The sequence below is a fragment of the Buteo buteo genome, chromosome 4 (assembly GCF_964188355.1).
Source record: "Buteo buteo chromosome 4, bButBut1.hap1.1, whole genome shotgun sequence".
Classification (NCBI taxonomy): Eukaryota; Metazoa; Chordata; class Aves; order Accipitriformes; family Accipitridae; genus Buteo; species Buteo buteo.
In genome coordinates, this window is record NC_134174.1 from 63050956 (window position 1) to 63072107 (window position 21152).

A 21152-nucleotide genomic window follows, 5' to 3' on the forward strand; every position below is an offset into this window, starting at 1 on the left:
CCCTCTGTCCCCAGAGCAGAGGGTTGGGTTGTTTTTTTTAAAATTAATTTGGTGTTCACATGGTACCCAGGTCACAGAAATGGGCAACAAGAAGAACCAGGGCCTTTGCGTAGTAGACACTAAGCATTATGATGGACAGAACACAATGCACATTTGTAGCAACCGCATACATATTTAGGAAAACATATCATAACCACAGTATGAGAGACTCCTAGAAACATTCTTTTTTTACCTGGTCGTAGTGTATACAGGCCTTTCACTATATTTGCCATGGTTGAAGGAGTTATTTGAAACGGCGTTGACTGAGCTTCCAAAAGTAAAGCTGAAATAAAATTAAGAGAATTAGCCATTTTTCTAACCAAGAAACATAGGCTCTTAAACATACATTTTTGTATCGAAGAAATACAGTAGTTGTGCTTTTTTTATTATCTGATGCCCTCACAAAGGAAACAGTCAGTTATCTGATTGCAACTTAATTCTCAAGAGTAATAAACCGTCACCTTTCAATAGAAGTATTCTGTTCAAATTATGTATGATGAAAATATAAAATAACTTATTTTTCATCTGTTTTCAGACAGGCAGCAGGAGTTCTGAGGAAAAACCAAGCAAGCGACAGCTCTAAGTATTCAGATGCAGAACTGAAGTAAACAACTTATTTTTAGAAGCACTCTCATACCGAGTGTGCTAAACACCTCGAGATCCACAGATCCTCGCTTTACAGTGTTTAGCATCTTGTCCATTAAACTAAGGCTGCATTGAAAGTCTATGAATGAAGTAGTGTTAAAAAAAAAAAGTAAAAATCAAATAAGAAAAGTTGTTTGATCTTTTAAACACAAGTGAACATTTCTATTTCACTTTTGGTCTCTTCTGTAGTAAACATTGCAATAACTGCATTTTCCTCTTGTAGGAAAACTTGGCAATAGCAGATCTACTGCTTGTAGACCAGACCTTTAGCCTGCCTTGTATTTATTTGAGGTTTGTACATCCATCTGAATTACATAAACAAACAATCAAAAAAATAAATCAGTAAGGTTTAAAACTAACTGCTGCCTTTCAGTTTTTATGCCTCTACAAAGGACTTGAGCAGTATACACACCTTTCTGTACCCACTATGTAGAGGAGAAATGACTCTTACAATTCTACCTAAAGGGCATATCTCTTGCGCTTACATTGTAGAGACTCTGGTTTTTAAACTTCAAAGCTTCTTCAGTTCTGTCTTCAGCATCTGCCACTATAGTACTTACCATAAAAAGAAAAATCTTCTGCAGCATGTTCTTCTTTTTGTGAAACTGTTTAAGGGGCTCATGTAATAGGGAGATTAAAAAAAGAAAGTATTTTTTCTAACCTCCAAGTAATCAAAGTGGTTATATTTAACTGTTATGGATGAATTTATTTTACAAAGAACCATCTTAAAAGTGCTTGTTCCTTTCAGCTGAAGCCTTGAGGGGGTGAGAACCTGTGATTTGTTTTGTAATGACATATTTACAGCCTCTTTCCTAAAGATTTTTCAAACAGCCTTTTGGCAGCCAGGAAAGTTGCAAATCATAAAATTAAAAAAAGGGGATAATGCTTTGTAAGGAAGATATGCAGACAGTAATGCACAATCCATACAATGTGTGTGTATATACATATAAATATATATATTTAATTAGACTGTAGCTACTTCAGCATAAACTTCACCAACAGATTTGTAAAGTGTCCAGAGAACTCAAAATTTATTCTTCATATATAGGCACCAAATTATATTCCAAAGCTATGTATAACAAATTATTTAAAACAGAATAAGCCTAAAAATTAATACTGACTTAAAGACCACAAAGTCTAGAGTTAAAAGTCACTTGAACATTTTAATAGATGTTAAGAAGTAGTTTAATTAACAGACTTTCTTGATTTTACTCCTGATAAACTGAAAACTCTGCTCTCCAGTAGTATTCAAGTTATAACTAGTAAAAGCAATATAAAAATATTTCAGAAGCTACTTTATGTAATTGTATATGTACAGGGCATACTGTGGAAGAGAAAGAAGCTATTCAGAATTGCTTTGGGGACAAACCAAGCATTAACAGAAGCTGCTCACAACTACATAATGAACTAGAGGGTATCTTACTACTTGGGTATCTCTGAGTAAATCGAAAACTGCAGGTCACACTCTACCTACAGATTAAATCCGAAATACAGTGCCTATACCCCAAGCACACAGTTGTATGTACTGCCATCTTTCAATTTTTTTTTTATTTTATTTTTAAATAACATAGAACAAGTAGATGGCAGAGACAAAGAAAAATTTTATTTTATGGTATACATGGATCGAAGACAAGACGTGATGAGCACACCAGACTGGCTGCCCACCTCATTCCTCTCAGACGGTGGTACTGGAGACAAACTCCTTCTACCTACTCCCAGAAGCTCCACCTGTGGCATTCACAAAGACAGAACAGGGTGAGGCAGAATAAAACTACACCTCAGATGAATGACAGTGGTAATGACACTATGATACTATCTGACCACCTCCACAGTGTTTATGAACTAATATTGCACTTTACAGACTAAGTAACCAATATGCAAAGAGGTTAATTAACCTGCAAATAGTCTTGAAAATAACTCATGGCAGAATCAAAGAAGAGAAGTGTGGGTTCCCATGATGAAATGCTTTAATTGCAGAAAGATACAAGATGCTTTGAAATATTGTTGAACTGAAGTAAGACACAATACCCAGAATGGCCTCAGGATTTTTTTGAGGAATGGAGGATGAACTATATTGAAGTAAGTGAGGTATGAACCTGCAGCACTTCAGGTACTCTGAAGTTTGCCCCTTGATGAAGGTTTAAGCTACTTCCTAATTACAGTGGCGTCCTTGGGGCAAGATCCAGGACTGCAGTAATTCCAAGAGTAGCAGATGGTATCTTACAAGTTCAAACTCACTTGCTCATAACTCAAGATTCACTTGCAGAAACTATGAGTTGGCTATCCTAAAAATCTTTTCTGTCCTTCAACATTCCTTTCAAAATAGATTTATTTTGCTTGGCAAAGATGTAATTTTTCTGGCAGAACAATGAAACTTTTGTATGTTAGAACAGAAGATTTTTTTCCTCCCTTTGCAGTAATCTAATAGAACTTCAAAGTAAGATATTTTAACCAATCATACATAAGTATGGCTTAGGCAGATGTAGTCAAAGTTGTAACTATTCAATAAGGCACTTAAAGTTATAAAGTGTATTCCCATTAAATGCAACTCAAAGTAAAACAAATGTATTCCAGAGATCTTTATCCCATTGTACAAACTGTGCTCTCTAGTGCTTAATTCTAATGTATATGCAATATTTATATTTGTGGCAGGTTGACCCTGGCTGAATGCCACGTACCCACCAAAGCCATTCTATCACTCCCCCTCCTCAGCTGGACAGGGGAGAGAAAATATAACAAAGGGCTCGTGGGTCAAGATAAGGACAGGGAGAGATCACTCACCAACTACTGTCACAGGCAAAACAGACTGAACTTGGGGAAAATTAACTCAATTTATTACCAATCAACCAGAGTAGGGTAATGAGAAATAAAATCAAATCTCAGAACACCTTCCCTCCAGCCCTCCCTTCTTCCCGGGCACAACTTCACTCCCAGATTCTCTACCTACCCCCCCTCTCCAGCGGTGCAGGGGGACGGCAAATGGGGTTTATGGTCAGTTTATCATGTTATTTCTGCCGCTTCATCCTCCTCAGGGGAGGACTTGTCACACTCTTCCCCTGCTCCAGCGTGGGGTCCCTCCCACGGGAGACAGTTCTCCATGAACTGCTCCAGCGTGGGTCTTTCCCACGGGCTGCAGTTCTTCACGAACTGCTCCAGCGTGGGTCCCTTCCATGGGCTGCAGCCCTTCAGGAGCACACTGCTCTAGTGTGGGTCCCCCACGGGGTCACAAGTCCTGCCAGAAAACCTGCTCCAGCGTGGGCTCCTCTCTCCACAGGGCCACAGGTCCTGCCAGGAGCCTGCCTCAGCGCGGGCTTCCCACGGGGTCACAGCCTCCTTTGGGCATCCCCTGCTCCGGCGTGGGGTCCTCCCCGGGCTGCAGGTGGAGATCTGCTCCCCCGTGGACCTCCCTGGGCTGCAGGGGGACAGCCTGCCTCACCGTGGTCTTCCCCATGGGCTGCAGGGGAATCTCTGCTCCGGCTCCTGGAGCATCTCCTCCCCTCCTTCTGCACTGACCTGGGGGTCTGCAGGGCTGGGGCTCTCACATCTTCTCACTCCTCTCTCTGACTGCCATTTCTGTCTGTCCCAGCAACTTTTTTTTTTCCTTCTTAAATCTGTTATAACAGAGGCACTACCACTATCGCTGATGGGCTCAGACTTAGCCAGTGGCGGGTCCGTCTTAGAGCTGGCTGGTATTGGCTTTGTTGGACACGGGAAGCTTCCAGCAGCTTCTCACAGAAGCCACCCCTGTAACCACCACCCCCCGCTACCAAAACCTTGTCACACAAAGCCAATACAATATTATTTTGCAGAATAGCAACTTTGATATTTCCACAGAACTTGAGCCCTTGCACAGCTTTGAGAAATACAGGGATGCACAGCTGTAACGATGGAGCCATCACCAGTGCACAGCCTAAACAAACCTTCACAGCACAGGCTCACCTGGAAGTTCTGCCCTTTAGAAATATCAGATCACATGCATTCAAATCTGCAGTATAATAAATTACCTTTCTCTCAGCTAAATTATATCGGGTCCATCTGACCACACACACCCTTCTACTTCACTGTGATAACATCAGATTCACCTTGAATAAGGTTCCTGTATCCCAACCTTTACTCCCAAATCTAGTCCACGCAAAGCACTTGACTGAACCCCACATGCCAACTGCAATTAAATGGGAAGGGAACTGCTACAGCTGGCGTCCCCGAGATGTGGCTGTAGGTTGTTGTTTGTTTGGGTTGAGGCTTCTTGGGAGGTTGGTTGTTTTCTGTTATTTTTTTTGTTCTTTGGGGTTTGTCGGGGTTTTTTCACCTGCTGCCTATTTTATTATTAAATTGTCTGATGAAGTTTGATCATATATTACCTTTTCATTACTTTAACCCAGGTACATGTCAGCTATTGATTTAGAACTTCAAAAGCCATTTGCATGAAAACTGTCCTTCCCTCTGGCTTAACCCTCACACTTGCTGTTACATCAAACTCCTTGTGATTCTGCATTTTTATTTTCTTTTAAACAGAACTAAAAATAAATTCTTAGCAAGTTAAATTCTTCAAAAGTTTGTAATTAATTAAAATGTAGGTTAGAAAAAAAACATTAAAAGTTGTATTTATTACTAGGCATTTGCCACTAGGCATTTAATGAAGCCACAGATTACTTTTGAAATATTCATTACATAGCCCAAAAGCTTTATAAAGTATCTAATAAAAATGCCACAAAATAAAAATTCCAAGTCTTAATAACATGGAAAATATTCAGTGTTGTAACAAGAATAAATATGAAAAACAAAGCTATAAATATAGAAATATAGACTTCTGGACTTCTGTAACTGGAAAATAAGGTGGTATTTTCATGTTTACAATTTTATGAAGGCTTACTGAAATAGGAACATTATTGCTATTTCTTTACCAAGGAGCCAGATTAAACATGACGGTCATTATTTGAGACTATGTTTTCCAATTAAAAAATTCCCTTACTTTGAGGTGCTGCAACTTTATCAACACGCAACAAGAAAAATAACAAACACTGCTACAACTTTTTTAGAATAACTTAGTTCTTTGATGAAAAGTTTAGTTCAGTGACAAAATTTGTGTGTAGATTAAATGTTATTTAAAGAATATGAGGGTATTCTGTGATACTTCGTAACAGTACTGTTTCCAATATGGTTACAATACAATTACTTAGCCCTGTCAAATCACAGCTACCACTTCAATATTAGTGATACCACCCTTAAACTGGCAAGTGTGTTATTCTCGATTATTCCATCAGGTCTGCAGAGCACAGAGGATATAAGAAAGATTAATAGCTACAAAAGCTATCCTATACAGCCCTTGAGCAGGTAGGGGTAGGTACCTGCTGAGGTCTAAGACCAGACTGACATTAACATGCCAATTCAGTATTCTGAAGAGGAAGGAATGGCTGATTATCCTGCAATAGCAGAGCCCCAGCACACTGCCCACATGCTGGAAAAGAAATGGAACACATACTGCAGTTGATTTTCACTATCGGTTATCTCTGTCTACCAATATTTGGAATGAAGAGAGGAAGGAAAACGCTGGTTTAAGGTTAGAATGGGAATTTGAAGTGGAGGTAATGGGATTAAACTATTTGCCTATGTAGAATAAGCCAGAAATTAAACACTGAACAGATTCACAGTCTTGTAGATGCACAAAAGTCTTTAAAAATTACTTTTAACAAAGAACTTGATAATAAAAGCATCCCTTCCCTACATCTCAAAAAGGACCCTTTATGCTATAGAACCCTCTTGTCCCTCAAAACATTTGCTCCCCAAAGCTGGTATTTCAACAACTTTATAGCTGGGAAAAAAGTAAATTAGCTTTTTGTTGTAGAAGAATTCTAACAGAAATCACCCCATTTTAGTCTGGTACAAATACACTAGAATGAATCAGTATTTTCTCCTAGTGCTCTGCTACCTTGCTTCATTTTTTGAGGCTCTCAGGAAGGAATCTTCTCATTTCATTTTACCCATCTAGACATGTAGGCTAATTCTAAAGACAGAGAGCAAGCCACTCCACAGGCAAGTAATTCTGCCTTCTTTTTTTTTTTTAAGAAACCTACCATTTTATTTTTCTGTATCATTCTTAAACTTAAAAAGCAAGAAGCATAGCTTTATGAAGGTGGCAAAGTGAGGTTGTGCAGGTTTTCTTCTCATACTGATTTTGCACACTTTAAGGAAAAAAATAAGCAAAGCAGTGTCTAGGGGCTGAGCAACATCCAATATATTACAGAAGGGAAAAGCCTTAGCAATCGAGTAGGACATTTTTTTAACAACATATTGCTTCTGCCATCACAGTAGTCACTCTGTGTCTCAAAGAAAAAAAGAACAGTGATTTCAAATGCTTAAGGGCAGATTATATATTAATGCTTTAGTTCAGATTAGAAATGTGCTTTTGAAGCAAATTCACTGATCATCCCCACTTACTGCTCCTTGGTTCATATGACAGAGCTGCCTTGCAGCGTATTAACTTAATTCCTTTTGGACAAGATTAAACCAGATGTGCTCAAACTACTAACTGGCATTCTGTCCACAGGACCAGACATTAGCAAGCATGAAATACAACTCTCCAAAACACGTGTAAGGCGAACACTGGGTCCTCAACACCAACACGCAGGTCTTTCATACTCTGTAGATCTGCTCCCTTTGCACCACACCACTTATTAATGTAGACGTAGCCTAAAACATGCAAGGAAACCTTCAGCTCTTCCTACGGCACATACATTTAAAGATATAAAACCATGGTCATCGAACTTCTGCTGCACCAAACCTATAATGAAGCTCCATGCTTTTTTGCCAGGACAGTGGGCTACACTGACTTTTGATCCAGTTCAGTACAGCCATTCAAAAACAAGTTCATTTATGAAACTAACTACTATTTCTTTATGAAACAGAAGCATTAGATCTGACACGGAAAGGAGAAGCACAAAGAAGAACAACTTCTTGAATGTAAATCCAAAAGGGCAGCATACAAAAAGCATGGAGGCAATGCCTTCTGTAAGAAGCTGCAAAATAACAGGAGTGTTTTCCCCCCTTTTCAGGGGATTTTTTCTGCAGTTTGTGGGTCAAGGCAATGACAGCCTGCTTCTCATATGCAGATCATTTGAGACAGATGTCAGATTGGAGGGGAAAAAAAGAAATGCCAACTAGAGCAGGGAAAAAGTCAACCCAATCCATCTTTTTCGTGTCTATCTCTGCCAAAGGGTGAGGCATGGAGAGTGAATTAAAAAACCCAACACATCAAAATAAACCCTGTGGTCTCTGTTGTAACTGTATAGTCAGGCTATGAACCTGGCATCAATCACAGTCCTTCTCTCAGCCTTTTGCACTGCTGCTCTTCTCCTGGGGTATTCACAAACAAAAGCTAGATATGGAATTTATTAACTAAAGGCATTATGTCATAGCAGTACACAGCCAAAGAGATGAGGGTCCCTTGCTTGACTGAGATCAACAGGCTTCTGGAGGTCAACACAGCAAAACACATCTGCTAAGTATGTAGATCTGGACGCCCATGGAGAAACACACCCTCTCCTGTTTACCCACTGCACAAACAACAGGAAAAACGTCTGCACAGGAAACATGCTCCCTGCTACACCTATCAACCTCTAACAGTTATAACTTGATTCATTCTCTGTAATTTTGTATTAAATTTGTACCTGCTGCAACCAAAAAGGACAGCTGCACAACTTCATCGTCAAAAAGCTGTTAGCAACCTTCTCCAACTTTTGAGTTAACTTTTCTGGTACTTTTCAGAAAGCACCAATGCAGTGGAAATAGCTTTCCTGACATCTTTAGAAAGGAAAACCTTTTCCAACGTAAACAGACCTTCTATTAAACTATAATATACCTCCAGCAAAAAAATAAAAATTAAGAAAATGGAGCAGCAAGATCCCTTCACCACAGCTGAACCCAAGTGACATAACTGGGAAGAAAGCTGTCGTATGTAAGAATCTTCAGAGAAAAGTTTTTCCCAGTAATTAATGAGAAACTGCAAACATAATGAAATAGGCTGTGATTCCTCACCCTCCTCCAGACTTTTTACAAAAAAATTTTTCTTGGAAAACCATGAGAAAAGCTGCTAGTTTTACAGACTATGCATTTCTACACTGGGTTTTAGCTCTGAACTCACACAAGCACTGATATGGAGAACTACATTCAACAATTGCCTACATGCTATTAGAATCTACATACAGATAACCGCTCTGTATGCTCAGGTTTCCGTAACTAATTCTGTAATTATCTTGATATATATCATGAACAAAAATCTGACACAGCCAGAAGCTAAGATCTAATGCTTTAATCCTCAATAACCGTTTTGCTTATATTTCACATGGTTTCAAGCCCATGCCCTAGTTCTGAATCAGTAAGTTTCAAGGGAACTGTCTCATTCACAGGCCATGTTATCACCTTGGATCCTGATAACATTTTAACACCCATGAAGTCTTATGCCCTATTTATTCTATGGCATTTTTGCCATGTCCCAAGAGGTTTCCCTTCCTCTGGATAAAAAGGACCTGCTTCAATGATTTATTCCTGACATAGTAGATCAAAGATGGGAACACACAAATATTTACTGCTTACCCCTGTCAATAGGAACAAAATCGGAAGTGTTGAAGAAAGTGCTTTTCCCTCTGACAGAGTTCACTTGACTTCCTAGTTGAGTAATTTCTGTCCAGAAGTTCAGGCAGATGCTTCTTTGGGAAGAACCAGCTTGTATTGAATGATATCTATCAGTACATTGATCCTACAAGAGTAGAAGCCACTTCCTGAACTCAAAACACTTAACATGGAAGGAAGGAAAGAAACAGCTCATACACACACAGATAGAAATGGATGAAGTACTACAGTGATATGCTAAGGCTACCACTTATTCGGAAGTGCCATAATCAATCTGATACATCCTACTTCCCCCACGAACACCAGTGTAAGCGAAGAATAAGGAGAATCCTTTTCCTCAGATTGCCTTCTAAAACTGCTTTCACCTATATGACCAGTTTCAGTCATAATTGCTTTTCTTCTCAATATCAAGATATTGAGAACCTCATCAACTCTGCCAGTTCAGGACTCCAGCCTAGCACTCACCTTCCTTTCTTCAGTTTCTGGAAAGAGAACAGGGGTAATTGCAAACTCTTGTAATTGTAAACTATGTGATCTATCCACCAACAGAAACAACAGTACACTGTTAATTGATTTTCCTCTTTTGTTAGATTCAAAAGCAAGTTTCTTTTGGGCACTAAGTTGCCAATATCCAAAGAAAGAAGAGTGGCAGTTACTTGCAAATACTCTCTGCCATTGAATTTTACCTACTGCAAGTACGAAAGTAGAGTTTCAGGAGCTGCTACTCATTTTCACCACTGAAGACAGTTAACATTCGCAATAATTGCCATTCTTCTAGACACAAGAACAAAGAGGCAGGATGTTTCCAGGGCACTGAGATTACAGTCCTGGAAACCCAGGTCTAACCTACTAGAAGAGACAGTGGCTGCATAAGGAGAGAAAACACATTCTTCTGAATTTTACTGCTTGAAGTCACCTCATGCAGAACTGCAGCAGGAACAAAGACAACATCCCTTCCCTCGTGACAAGGGGGTATTATCCACATCTTTTCCTCCCGCCATTTCTGAAGCTTCTTGTAAATAAGATGCTACATCTTTGCTTGTTACATTCGGTTAAGTAGTTCTGCACACAGCAACTTCTCCCAAGCCATTTAATACAGCAGTCTTATCAGCAAAAGCCAGCTTTGGCTTTGTAAGGAAAATGATCAGGTTATATTCACTTAGTTCAAATGTATCCACTTTGAAGAGCATTGACTTGGTAAGTATGTGTGAGTGTAAAAGTGTTTCACAAACACAACTGTGTTCATGGATCTGTGTATTACATTTTTTTTAGGTATTTACTTTAAAAGGTCAGAAGTGCTCTAGATAGTAGAGCTTTTTTTTAAAAAAAAAAAAACAACATTTCCTCTATCAAAAAAAAAAAAAAGGAACCAAATCAGTGTTTGTGCAGGCAAAATTTATCCGAGTAAAGTTCACTTGGGCGATATTTCTTTTGTAAATAATGAATTCACAGCTTAATCACTCTATTTTCTGCAACTACGTGCTCAGATAAGTGCTCCCACCACAGACATCATTGTACCAGGAGTTCATTTTGCATCTTCCTCCTTTCAACCACACAGCACAGAGACTAGGGCCAACTCAACCAGTGGGAGTTTGAGCAAGATCAAACACTAAGAGATCTGTGCTGCACCACTTTTCTGACATTTTTTTTCTCCATCTTTTGAAGTGGAACAAGAACTTTTTCTTAGATCAAATGAACCTGAAATGTACTTACAGTCCTTCCTGAGCACAACTTCAAATAGAAATGCCAGCTTCCAGGCTCTGATAGAATGACAAGATACTACAAACAAAAACCCCTTCGTATGAAAAATATAGCAACAAACTTAAGGAGCATGAGCAGATATTATTCTTGTCCTCTGAGTCTAGATCATAAACTGATTAAACTGATTTGTTGTTCATTTTTTAAAATAGAGGAAGGCATGCTGCTTCTCACTGAAGTGGCAGCTGCAGCATCTCTTTAAAAAACAGCCCCAGGATTCCATTTCTCTATATAGACCACAATTTCATTGACTTCAATTTCCTAAGCATACCCACTCAAAACCTTATTTCCCACCCACCCCCACCCCCCCAAATACAAAAACACTTTTCTATTGAACCAAATCTATATCAAATATCAGGAAACGGTACCACATACTGACAATGACACCGGGAAGTAAAGTAATTAACAAACACTGACTTATATCCTATTTTCATAGAGCCCTTACACTTTCAAAAAATGAAGGTAATATTCTTATGTATTATGGTCTGAATTTCAGCAAGTTAGAAAGAACAGCTGAGAATGGCAGAAAATTATACAACACTAGAACTTTTTCAGCACCTCTACAGCAATATATCATGTGCTATGTGTCTTCAATTATTTCCCAGGAATCTGTTAGCAAGTTTCAAGTTTTATTTAGGCATACTTTAACTTAATTTAAAGATCATATTATGCAAGATTTATCCAAGTCAGGTCACAGTTAAGAGTTTAAACGTGTCAGTATATATTGTCTTACTTAGGAGTAAGATGAAAACTAAATAACTTAGTTTTAATAAACTGACAGTAAGACTGAAATGAAATCCAATGAAGTTGCTTATTAAACAATAGCACCATATACAGCAACACAGTCAGTGACAGCTTATTTTTATTTTTCAATGTTTTCTTTTAATTTTACTTCTGCAACTAACACAGAGCTGGGGAGAAGTATTTCAGATTTCACACACGCAACCACAGGTATTTTCCTTTCAATAGTTTATCTGCAATTTCTATTTGATTCTCATATTATCATCCACAGAAACTGAATTACATAGCAACACACATCTGACGTTACTTACGTTCTAAAGATTTGACTGGTGTTACCTTTGCTTTGTCATTGAAAAAAAAAACAAACCAAAAACAAACCCACCCAACCAGATTAATGTTTTCATTGCCTGAAAAATGCACACACTTAAAATTAAACGTATTCAATTTTAAGGCAATATCAGCTGAATTTTCCATGATCCCATTACAGCAATCATCTCACCAGGTTTCAGGATACCATTAAACCTCTTTGGCACAAAATAAAACATCAGGTCCATGGGTGGGCATTCCTCATTGTCCTGTTATTTCCAAGGTGATCTGATCCGCTACATGGCTAAAAGCATTTCTTAGGGAGACTTTTCCAGATGGCAAGAACAAGATGGCATCAGAGCTGATGGTCTCCCATCATTCTAGGGTACCAGGCTTCCTGACCTCAGGGTAGTCACCTTGTTCACCCACCCTTCTCCCAGGATGCCAACTCACAGCGACCCTAAAAAACATAGCAAAGCTCTTTTCCCCCAGCCCTTCGCTGGAGATAAAAGGATATTACTACTCAAGGCAAAATATACTCAACTCTAATCACCCATCATTTGGTCTCCATTTAGCACACAGATAGCGATTGCTTCAGAAAAAAGAGGAGGGGAGCAGCTAGATGAAAACAGAGACACCGAGTAGGGCTGGGTCACAGAAAGGAGTACACCAGGCTGGATACTGAACTCAGCACAGGGCACAGGAACTACCCCGTTGCACGAAGCACCTACAGTTGCAATTCTCCCAGCGCACTGGTCAACTGCTCACCACTCTGCAAACTTTTCCAATTTGAACTCCAAGCCCGATTATCTCTGCCTTTGCTAATTGCCCTCTTGAGGAGCTAACCAGGTCGGAAGCAAGGTCCCCATGGCCACACAAGCACACACTGATGGTGGCAGGTTGCAGGCAAACTCAGTGGCTCATGACAGGAACACTTAATGGGAAGCATATCACTTGAAACGTATTCTATTTGCATTAACCCATTAGCTTAACAGAGAAACTGCTGTCGGCATTATGCAGTTCACTAACTAGCAGGGACTACTTGAGTACATCATGACAATAACCCCAGCGGTATCACAATTCTTTGACCACACCACACTCTTAATGATACCTGTCAATATTTTGATAATGGAATTAAAGAAAAAAAACATAAGCAACAGGAGAATAAAGCATTTGTTATGCCATAGTCATAAGGGAAAATATATATTGGTTCCCCCAGATACTCAAGAAAACTATGACTTCATACAAAGTCGTATTTTGGAAAAAAAAAAAAAAGTAAAAAAGTTGAAGTGTGCCACATTTCTTCACATGGACGCCTTAAAAAATGAAGTTGTATTTAAGTTCATTAATCATTTCCCACTTTCTTCCTATTTGCTGTGGATTTCTGCAATATCTGAAAGCACTGTTGTTTTCCAGAGTCCCACTGCAAGAAAAATTCAATAGGTTTACTTACGCATTAGGTTGTAAATGTGCTTTTCTGCAACATGTTCCGTAAACAGCTTTATAAGGTCATCTTTTAAGTCTCTGTTAAGCTTGGTTTCTATGTAAAATTTATTCTGGAAAATAAGACAGAAGTTTTCAAGTTTGTTTTTCATAATAGCAAACGGTAAACTTACTTCTTCCCTGAAGAAAAATAATTCAAAATTTTAAAGCTGTAGAATATTTGAGCTGTAAAGTGCTTCTTTGGTGACTTCATTTATAATAAACAGAACATTCCTGTACAACAAAAACCCATGTATTTAAAATTAAGAATGCACGTGGTACTATTGGTAACAAACCTTTTTACATACAGGCATGCATATGGGGTTTTTTTCCTATATCTAGAGATATATCTTCATATCTATCAAGACTGGGGAGTTTGTAGAAAAACCACTTCATTTTAGAACCTTATAAACACTCTAACACCAAAACAGGGCTGGACATCATGTTTATAACAAAAGAAAACATTTTTACCAATGTCTAAAAGTGATTAAGCCATTAAAATAGGTATGATACAATAATAAATCATCAGTATAGCTATCCACTTCTATGGTTCATCGATAATCTCAGAGGATAGCTACTCAGAATTAATCAACTGTGGAAATAAGTGATATATGCAAATCTATACAAAACTGAACTACATTAAAATTTTTAGGATTCAATTATCTTGACACACTCAGCATTAATAATAAATTCATCTCTTCAACCCTCAAAGGAAATTCTATTCATGAGTTCCTTCAGGGCCTCTATACCTAATATACTATTTGGTGCTATGCCTCAGTTCCCAGCCTGCAATTAATAGTAAGATTTCTTGTCTGTACTTTATTCATAGGTGGGTTTTAAATGCTGGAAAAAAATAATTGTTTCAATATAAATCTTCTATCGTTACAACACTAACATGAAAGCAGAACAACTGAATTCATCTGGACAACTTGTGTGAAAGAGTTAAACAAATACCGTAATAGAAAAATCAACTTAAAAATAACATACTGGAACACTTATCTGAGAGATTTACTAGAGGAAAGGATATCTTAAGGGAGAGAGGTTTTTCCACACTTTAAATCAAGATGTTCTCCTAATTGCTAAAGTATTTAACATAATTGGAACAAACCCTCAGAACACTATTAGAGCAATCTTTACATTTTTTCGTGAAACCCATTCTCTTGGCCATTACCAAAATTATAGACATACCGTAATAAACTGTCTATGCAGAAACCACTTAAATTTTCACGGCAAGCATTGAGCAGTAGTTATTTACCTTTAATGAAAACTGAACCTGTTCAAACAAAGGCAAAACGAGGGCTGAATACATGGTTTAGGTTTGTTGCAGTAATGGACAACAATCTTAAAAAGATTTTTTAAAAATTTAGTAGCTTCCTACCGCCAGTTCCCTTCCTGAAACTATCCTACCTGTAGAGGTTTTATCAAGGGCTACGACTCAATTGCCCCCTCACCTGGGCCTGTTCTTCAAACAGAGATTGAGAGAAAGGCTCTGCAGACAGAATAACCTGTCTTGTAAGAAACAGACTAACTTCATTTGTAAAATTTTTGGTCAATGGTGAATTGCCACTGCAACAGAAACTGAACAGCAACTGAAGATACACATCTTCTAGGAGGTGTTAAACCACACACCATGCTACAGTTTTTCATCAGACTTGACTTCCTAAACCATTTCCACCTTGAGGTTCCTGATCACATCTTGCCATGTCCCCAGTGGTGCAACACACAGGCATGACCAGAGCATCTCGGCACAAGTCTACTGACCTGAATCAAATCTGACAATGTCAAACTACTGATTCTTATGAGCTCACAGATGAGATGCGCCTGGCTAAGGAAATAACTTACTGAGTTCCCTTCCCAGCCTCTAGACCTTCTTGCATTAAAAGCAGCTGGCAGTGACATGTGCAAACTGTGATGCTTTCTTTTATTTAAGAGTTGGAAAGCCTATACCTTAAATTTCATAACTAGAAAAGCAACAACCCCCCCCTGCAGTTTCAAGAAGAGTTACAACACAATACTTATACATAGAACAACTGTAAAATACTCTTCACATTTGCTTACTTGGAGACACCTTTCCAAAAAGATGTTACACTTGCATGGATTTAAACAGACAATGAAAAATCACCTAACGTAAGTACTTCATTTCCAATCCACAGTGCTGAAAGAAGATAGCAGAAGAGCTGTCACCTTCCCCATTCTTGTTAGTGGAAAACCAGGAAGATTTTCTGTGTAAGATGTCACTACCTAGGCTGTACCAGTATTTCTTGAAAAGTGTGTCAAGTCACCTAAAGGTCTAACTGGCAGGTAAAAGGTAAGCAGATAGCAATAAGTGAGAAAGTCAGATATGATATAAGCATTTCTTCTACAAACCACCATATCATAAAGCAAATCTGGCACACATTAAATCACATAATTGTGTTAATATTAAGAGGAGAGCAATAAATCCTTGAAAGAGAAAAAACAGTATATAAGAGTGCTTATCATCTCATCCACACATATATACTCACATATATTTGTGTATAGACACACACAAAATGCCCTCTAGCTGATAAGCAATGAAGTGCAATACCACCCAGTAAGAATAGTAATATTTTAGAGGCAATGAAAAAATTCTTAACTATCCTAAAACCATGGTGCTCACAAATGCTAGGCTCATTTAATGCCACAAGATAACAGATTTTCAGCTACATCTCTAAGCACAATTAACAATTGAGAACCTATTAGAAAAAAGTATATCACCCAAATGCTGACTTTAAATCTTCTTGAAGTGGAAATATGATTTTTATTCCTTCACACATGCAGCATACTGTGATATGTACAATCTGTAAGCATCCAGAATAACCTCATTTAGATTTATAAAGCAAACAGTTATTCACTAGGAATTATTCTTAGGAATAAAGCACTGTGTGCTAAGCTGACTTCCAGTTTAATTTGCTTTATATGCAGTTACATCCTAGAACACTTGAAGAAACTTAAACCCACAGAATTTTGGAAGGACAAACGTGCTCTGCATCTCCATGCTTTCTTGAAAAGTCCACTGTAGCAGCGTAAGACTGAAAAAATCCATCACCACGCAAAAAAACCAACCACTAGTGCTCCTAGCAAGAGAAGGAAAAAGAAAACTCCCTCAATTGCAAAGTCAGCCCTCTCAACCACCACTCAAAATAAGCCTTGAAACACACCTTGGTCCCATATACAAGCAGGTTAAGAAAACACCTTTCCTGTATTCCCCACCATTCACACACAAGAATGTGGTTTGGTACATCAGGAAAAAGAAGAAAAGTGCTGCTGTTGATATCAAAACACACAAGACTAAGCCTAAGGCAAAATACTATGCCTTTTTTGGCCACCAAGGGGCAAAAACATGTTACAGTTGCACAAAAAACCTCTAGGTTTTCCTCAGCTTCCTAGATTTTTAAATATTTAAATGCATATTAAAAGTCTTCCTAAGCAGCAACATAATTATCCTTTCAGAACAAAGTTTATCTGTGCAACTCAACAGCCTTGGAAACTCCTGATTAAAGCAATCACATCACTACCAAAAAAGGAAAGCCTTGCCAACTCTGATAAAAAGGCAGAGTTCAACAACTTAGTCCTCTTCACTTAAAAATACACTGAAAGTATCTATTAAAGTAACTGCAAAGCTGTAATTTATACCTAGCATAATTAGGCTTTCACCTCTTCCAATTGTTTTTTAATTGTATTTTCCTGCCTAAATAAAGGAAACTGCTGCTGCTGTACGAGAGAAAACTTGATTAGATGCTACAATGTAAAATTGCAAGAGTAGCTGTACATAAAAGTACTTCCAACAAATGCACACAGAAAAAAAAACTGAGAAAAACATTTTTTCATCCTGACTTCTCTAGAGATATTTTCCACATCATGCACAGCACTGATTAATAAATTATTTCAGAGAAAAAGTATGAGGCTTAATTTGACATTACCCTACAAAACCAGCTATATAGCTGAGCCAAATCAGCACTGCGTTTGGCAGCAAGAGGAACTAACACATAAGTCACTAACTCTACTCAAAGGGGGCTTATAAGAAAGATGGGGAAAGACTTTTTAGCAGGCCTGTTGTGATAGGACAAGGGGTAACGGTTTTAAACTGAAAGAGGGTAGATATAAGGAAGAAATTTTTTATGATGAGGGTGGTGAAACACTGGCACAGGCTGCCCAGAGAGGTGGTCGATGCCCCGTCCCTGGGAACATTCAAGGTCAGGTTGGACGGGGCTCTGAGCAACCTCATCTAGTCGAAGATGTCCCTGTTCATTTTTGGGGGGGGGGGGGGGGGGGTGTTGGACTAGATGACCTTTAAAGGTCCCTTCCAACCCAAACCGTTCTATGATTCTATAATAACTCTCAGGCCTAACTTTAATTAAGTCACTTAAATGAAAAGTGTTTGCATTAACAGAGTTTTACTGCCTGAACAAATCACTAGTCATGCTTTAAAGAAGCTTCTCCTTTCAAACCATAGAGTACTTTCACTTTTCTTTGTTCTTAAATTAAAAAGTTACTATCTAACTACTCATTTTACAGGTCTGTTTATTACTCCTTAACCACTTTTACTATGTTCAGATATCAGTTAGACTCAAACTCTAAAAAATAAACAATGGGATACAGAGCACTCCCTCATTTGAAGATACAAACACCACATCACAAAGAAAGATATGGAGATCTATTCGGCAATTATACCTTATCTGGTCATACAGACAAAGCTTATAATGGTAAAACCTGTCTGTTTATATGTCTATCATGAAATTTTTTCAACAATAGTTACTGCAGTCTTAATTGTTAAGGATAGATTTGGACCTCTGTGATGGAAGAACCTCAGTGACAGAATGGAGCATTCAGTAAAAGTACACACCTGAACAGCTTATCTCCACTTGTAAATGGATATTAAATTATGAGATTGCTTAAACACCTGTGTGCAATAAACAAGTGAAGCACATAAGTGAAAAAACAGTAGCATCTAAAAATATCTGAATGCAATAGGGGGAAAAAGTCTCTTCCTAGTTTTTTCCCCAGCATTTTACGACAAGAACCAGGAGAAAAATTAAAAATCATCACCAGGAACACATCCCTTAGCTTACGAGTGAAGCTGCACCAACTGGATTTCATTCTGTATAAACTAGATAAAAGAGCAAATTACAAGACATCCAGCTCAAGAAAGGCAAATTCTTCTTTTAATGCAACAAATCTGTACAGTAACACTATGCCAAAAGACTGTAGCAAGTTACCTGGTTTCAGATACATTCACTGAACCATAGGAGATCCTTCTACTGCTTCCCAAACTCTGGGAAGCTACCAATGAGAATAATTTTAAAAAGAGTTTGAGATTTATTTAATCTAAATCAGTTTAAATACTTTTTCCTTTTTAAAAGAGTTTCTTTCCCAACAAGTATTTCCTTTATTTTTATTTATTTATGATGGCAAGGCAAGGACAGTTTCTAGGAGAAGGACAAATTTCAAGCTTAAGTTATTCATTACCACAAAAAAAAGGAATAAAAGTCTTGGCACTTTGACAAAACCAATGCAAATTATAAACTTCTTCAAAGGTATAGAAGACTTCATAATTTACAAAACCAGCACAACAAACACTTATAGCCAATGGTTTCTGAACCTCTGCAAGTATGCCTGACAGTGCTATGAACATAAGTTTGTCTTCATCCAGTCAACCAATGCTCTAAATTGCTTTATCAAGGGACACAGACATTTCCAAGAGACATTTCTTTCCATCTTGTCTGAATCTGTGCAATTTAAAAGCAAGAAGCAATCATGTTTGTAACCTGCCCAAACTACCAAGCCAACACATAACAAGCCAATAAACTATCTCTATTCAGAAAGATATAAATAATGACCTAACTATTTGGGACAGCTTTTTTGCAATCAAAATAAAAACCATTCCCCCACTCCCAGGAAAGAAATATTAGGGTAGAAACCAACTGCAAAACTCCACATTTAAAAGCACGACTCCCCCTTCCTCTCCCCATACAACTTCATCAGTACTGTTATGCAGGTAGCAAAACCAGGCATGAATCGTAAGTTCTACAAGTTAAAAATCATTACAGCTGCATTTTATTCTTTTCACTTTCAGTCAGCATCTTGTGTATGGACATACTTTATTTGAAAAGAATTTTCTAAAACTTACCATATATATGAAAAGAGGCACAATGCTCTGCAATGCTCCCATATACTGTCCAAGAGCTACGTTAAATCTTTCAATATAGAGATCTGGAGGGCTGGCCTGCAAGAAACCGTAAAAGTCAGGTTGCAATTTGAACAAGAGAAAGATCTGGAACAGCATGGGCTATGCTTTCATAGCAAACTCAAAAAACTACAAAGTATCTGATACACTAAGTCCACACAAAGCAAGCCACACATCATTCCAGAGTTTCTGCTATAACTCCCTCCAGCAAAAACAGTTTTCTTCAGTAACTGGTTTTTGCCTAGGACTATGTGTCAGTGCCCAGCAAAAAGTGCATTCAATAAGAAATACAGTATGCCTGTAACAAACTAACATTTAGCATATGCAAATCAAAACACTTATTGAAGACCAGACCTTCATTTTGAAAGAACTATCTGTCACGCCTAGAATCCATAACCAAATTTCAACAAGTGCTGCAGTGTGTGCTCCAACCCCCCTGCACGCTTTTACTCCAAGACAGCAGGGTGGCATTAAGCTGCTGCTTTGCATCTGAGCTGGCAAGCAGCACATCCTCCAGCTCCAGGGAGCACTGTCCTTCACAGGAAACATTTTTAAGTTTTTGCTGGGTCACCTAAGGCAAGGCAAGTATTCAGGGCGTAGAGCTGGAGGGACTGTGAAGCAATGGCTTCAGATAGAGCTCCACATCTGGCGTCCTGCACTCCAGATCAGGCCCATGAAAATCTACTGCAGTGCTCCAACACACAGCATTACCCTGTAGCCCCAAGCAAAAAACTTTGCTACACAAAACCTGAATGTGCCGACTTTATGATAGGCCTTGTAGAGCCCACAGTGACAGCCCTGCTATTCTCCATGTACAATACTACCTTTCCCAAAGGAGAAAATAAGGAAGCTAAAAAGATCTGCTCTGCAGCAAGCTAAGTTAAATTGAGAAGGGAACCAGAAAAATGGGAAGCACTAACCACTGGGGTTTTTTATAAATATTTATTTGGAAGGATGCAGGGGAGCTGTGTTAGAGCATTCAGGAGTGCACTTACACAGGCAGGGATGGAAGTGGAGCTGGGGTAACGTGTTCCTCCACTATCCCCCTCTCCATCCCAACCCACCCGCATACAGTGCTCTGCTTCTGGCCCCACTCCTCCTGCCTGCCCTACTATGGTCTTTTCAGACAGAGGTGGGCAGCTGCCTGAGTTTCTACTGTTCATATACATATACACAGCTATACACACCCAAGGACAAAGTGTTGCTTGCTAATGAGAAGCAAAACTTCTCTGCCCTTGCACCATTTTCCTCTCTGACAGCACCAAGCCAGAAGAGGATAGAGAATGCAGCAGTGACTGGGACCTTGCAAGAAAACAAGCTCAAAGATTTTTCTAAAGCCAAAGCGTCT

At 38.5% G+C, this 21152-nt stretch overlaps 1 protein-coding gene across 3 annotated transcripts in view; it reads right to left on the bottom strand.

The window, feature by feature from the left end:
- CACUL1 (CDK2 associated cullin domain 1) overlaps positions 1 to 21152 on the bottom strand; it is a 51380-nt gene that overhangs the window by 9201 nt on the left and 21027 nt on the right. For 2 of the 3 annotated variants that reach the window (XM_075026484.1, XM_075026483.1), the window contains 3 exons: positions 19748 to 19843; positions 13571 to 13673; positions 233 to 322 (listed from right to left, as the gene is read on the bottom strand). In XM_075026484.1, the coding sequence (XP_074882585.1) occupies positions 233 to 322; positions 13571 to 13673; positions 19748 to 19843 (289 nt within the window). The remainder of the gene's footprint in view (positions 1 to 232; positions 323 to 13570; positions 13674 to 19747; positions 19844 to 21152) is intronic. The other variant, XM_075026485.1, reaches the window with a different exon arrangement.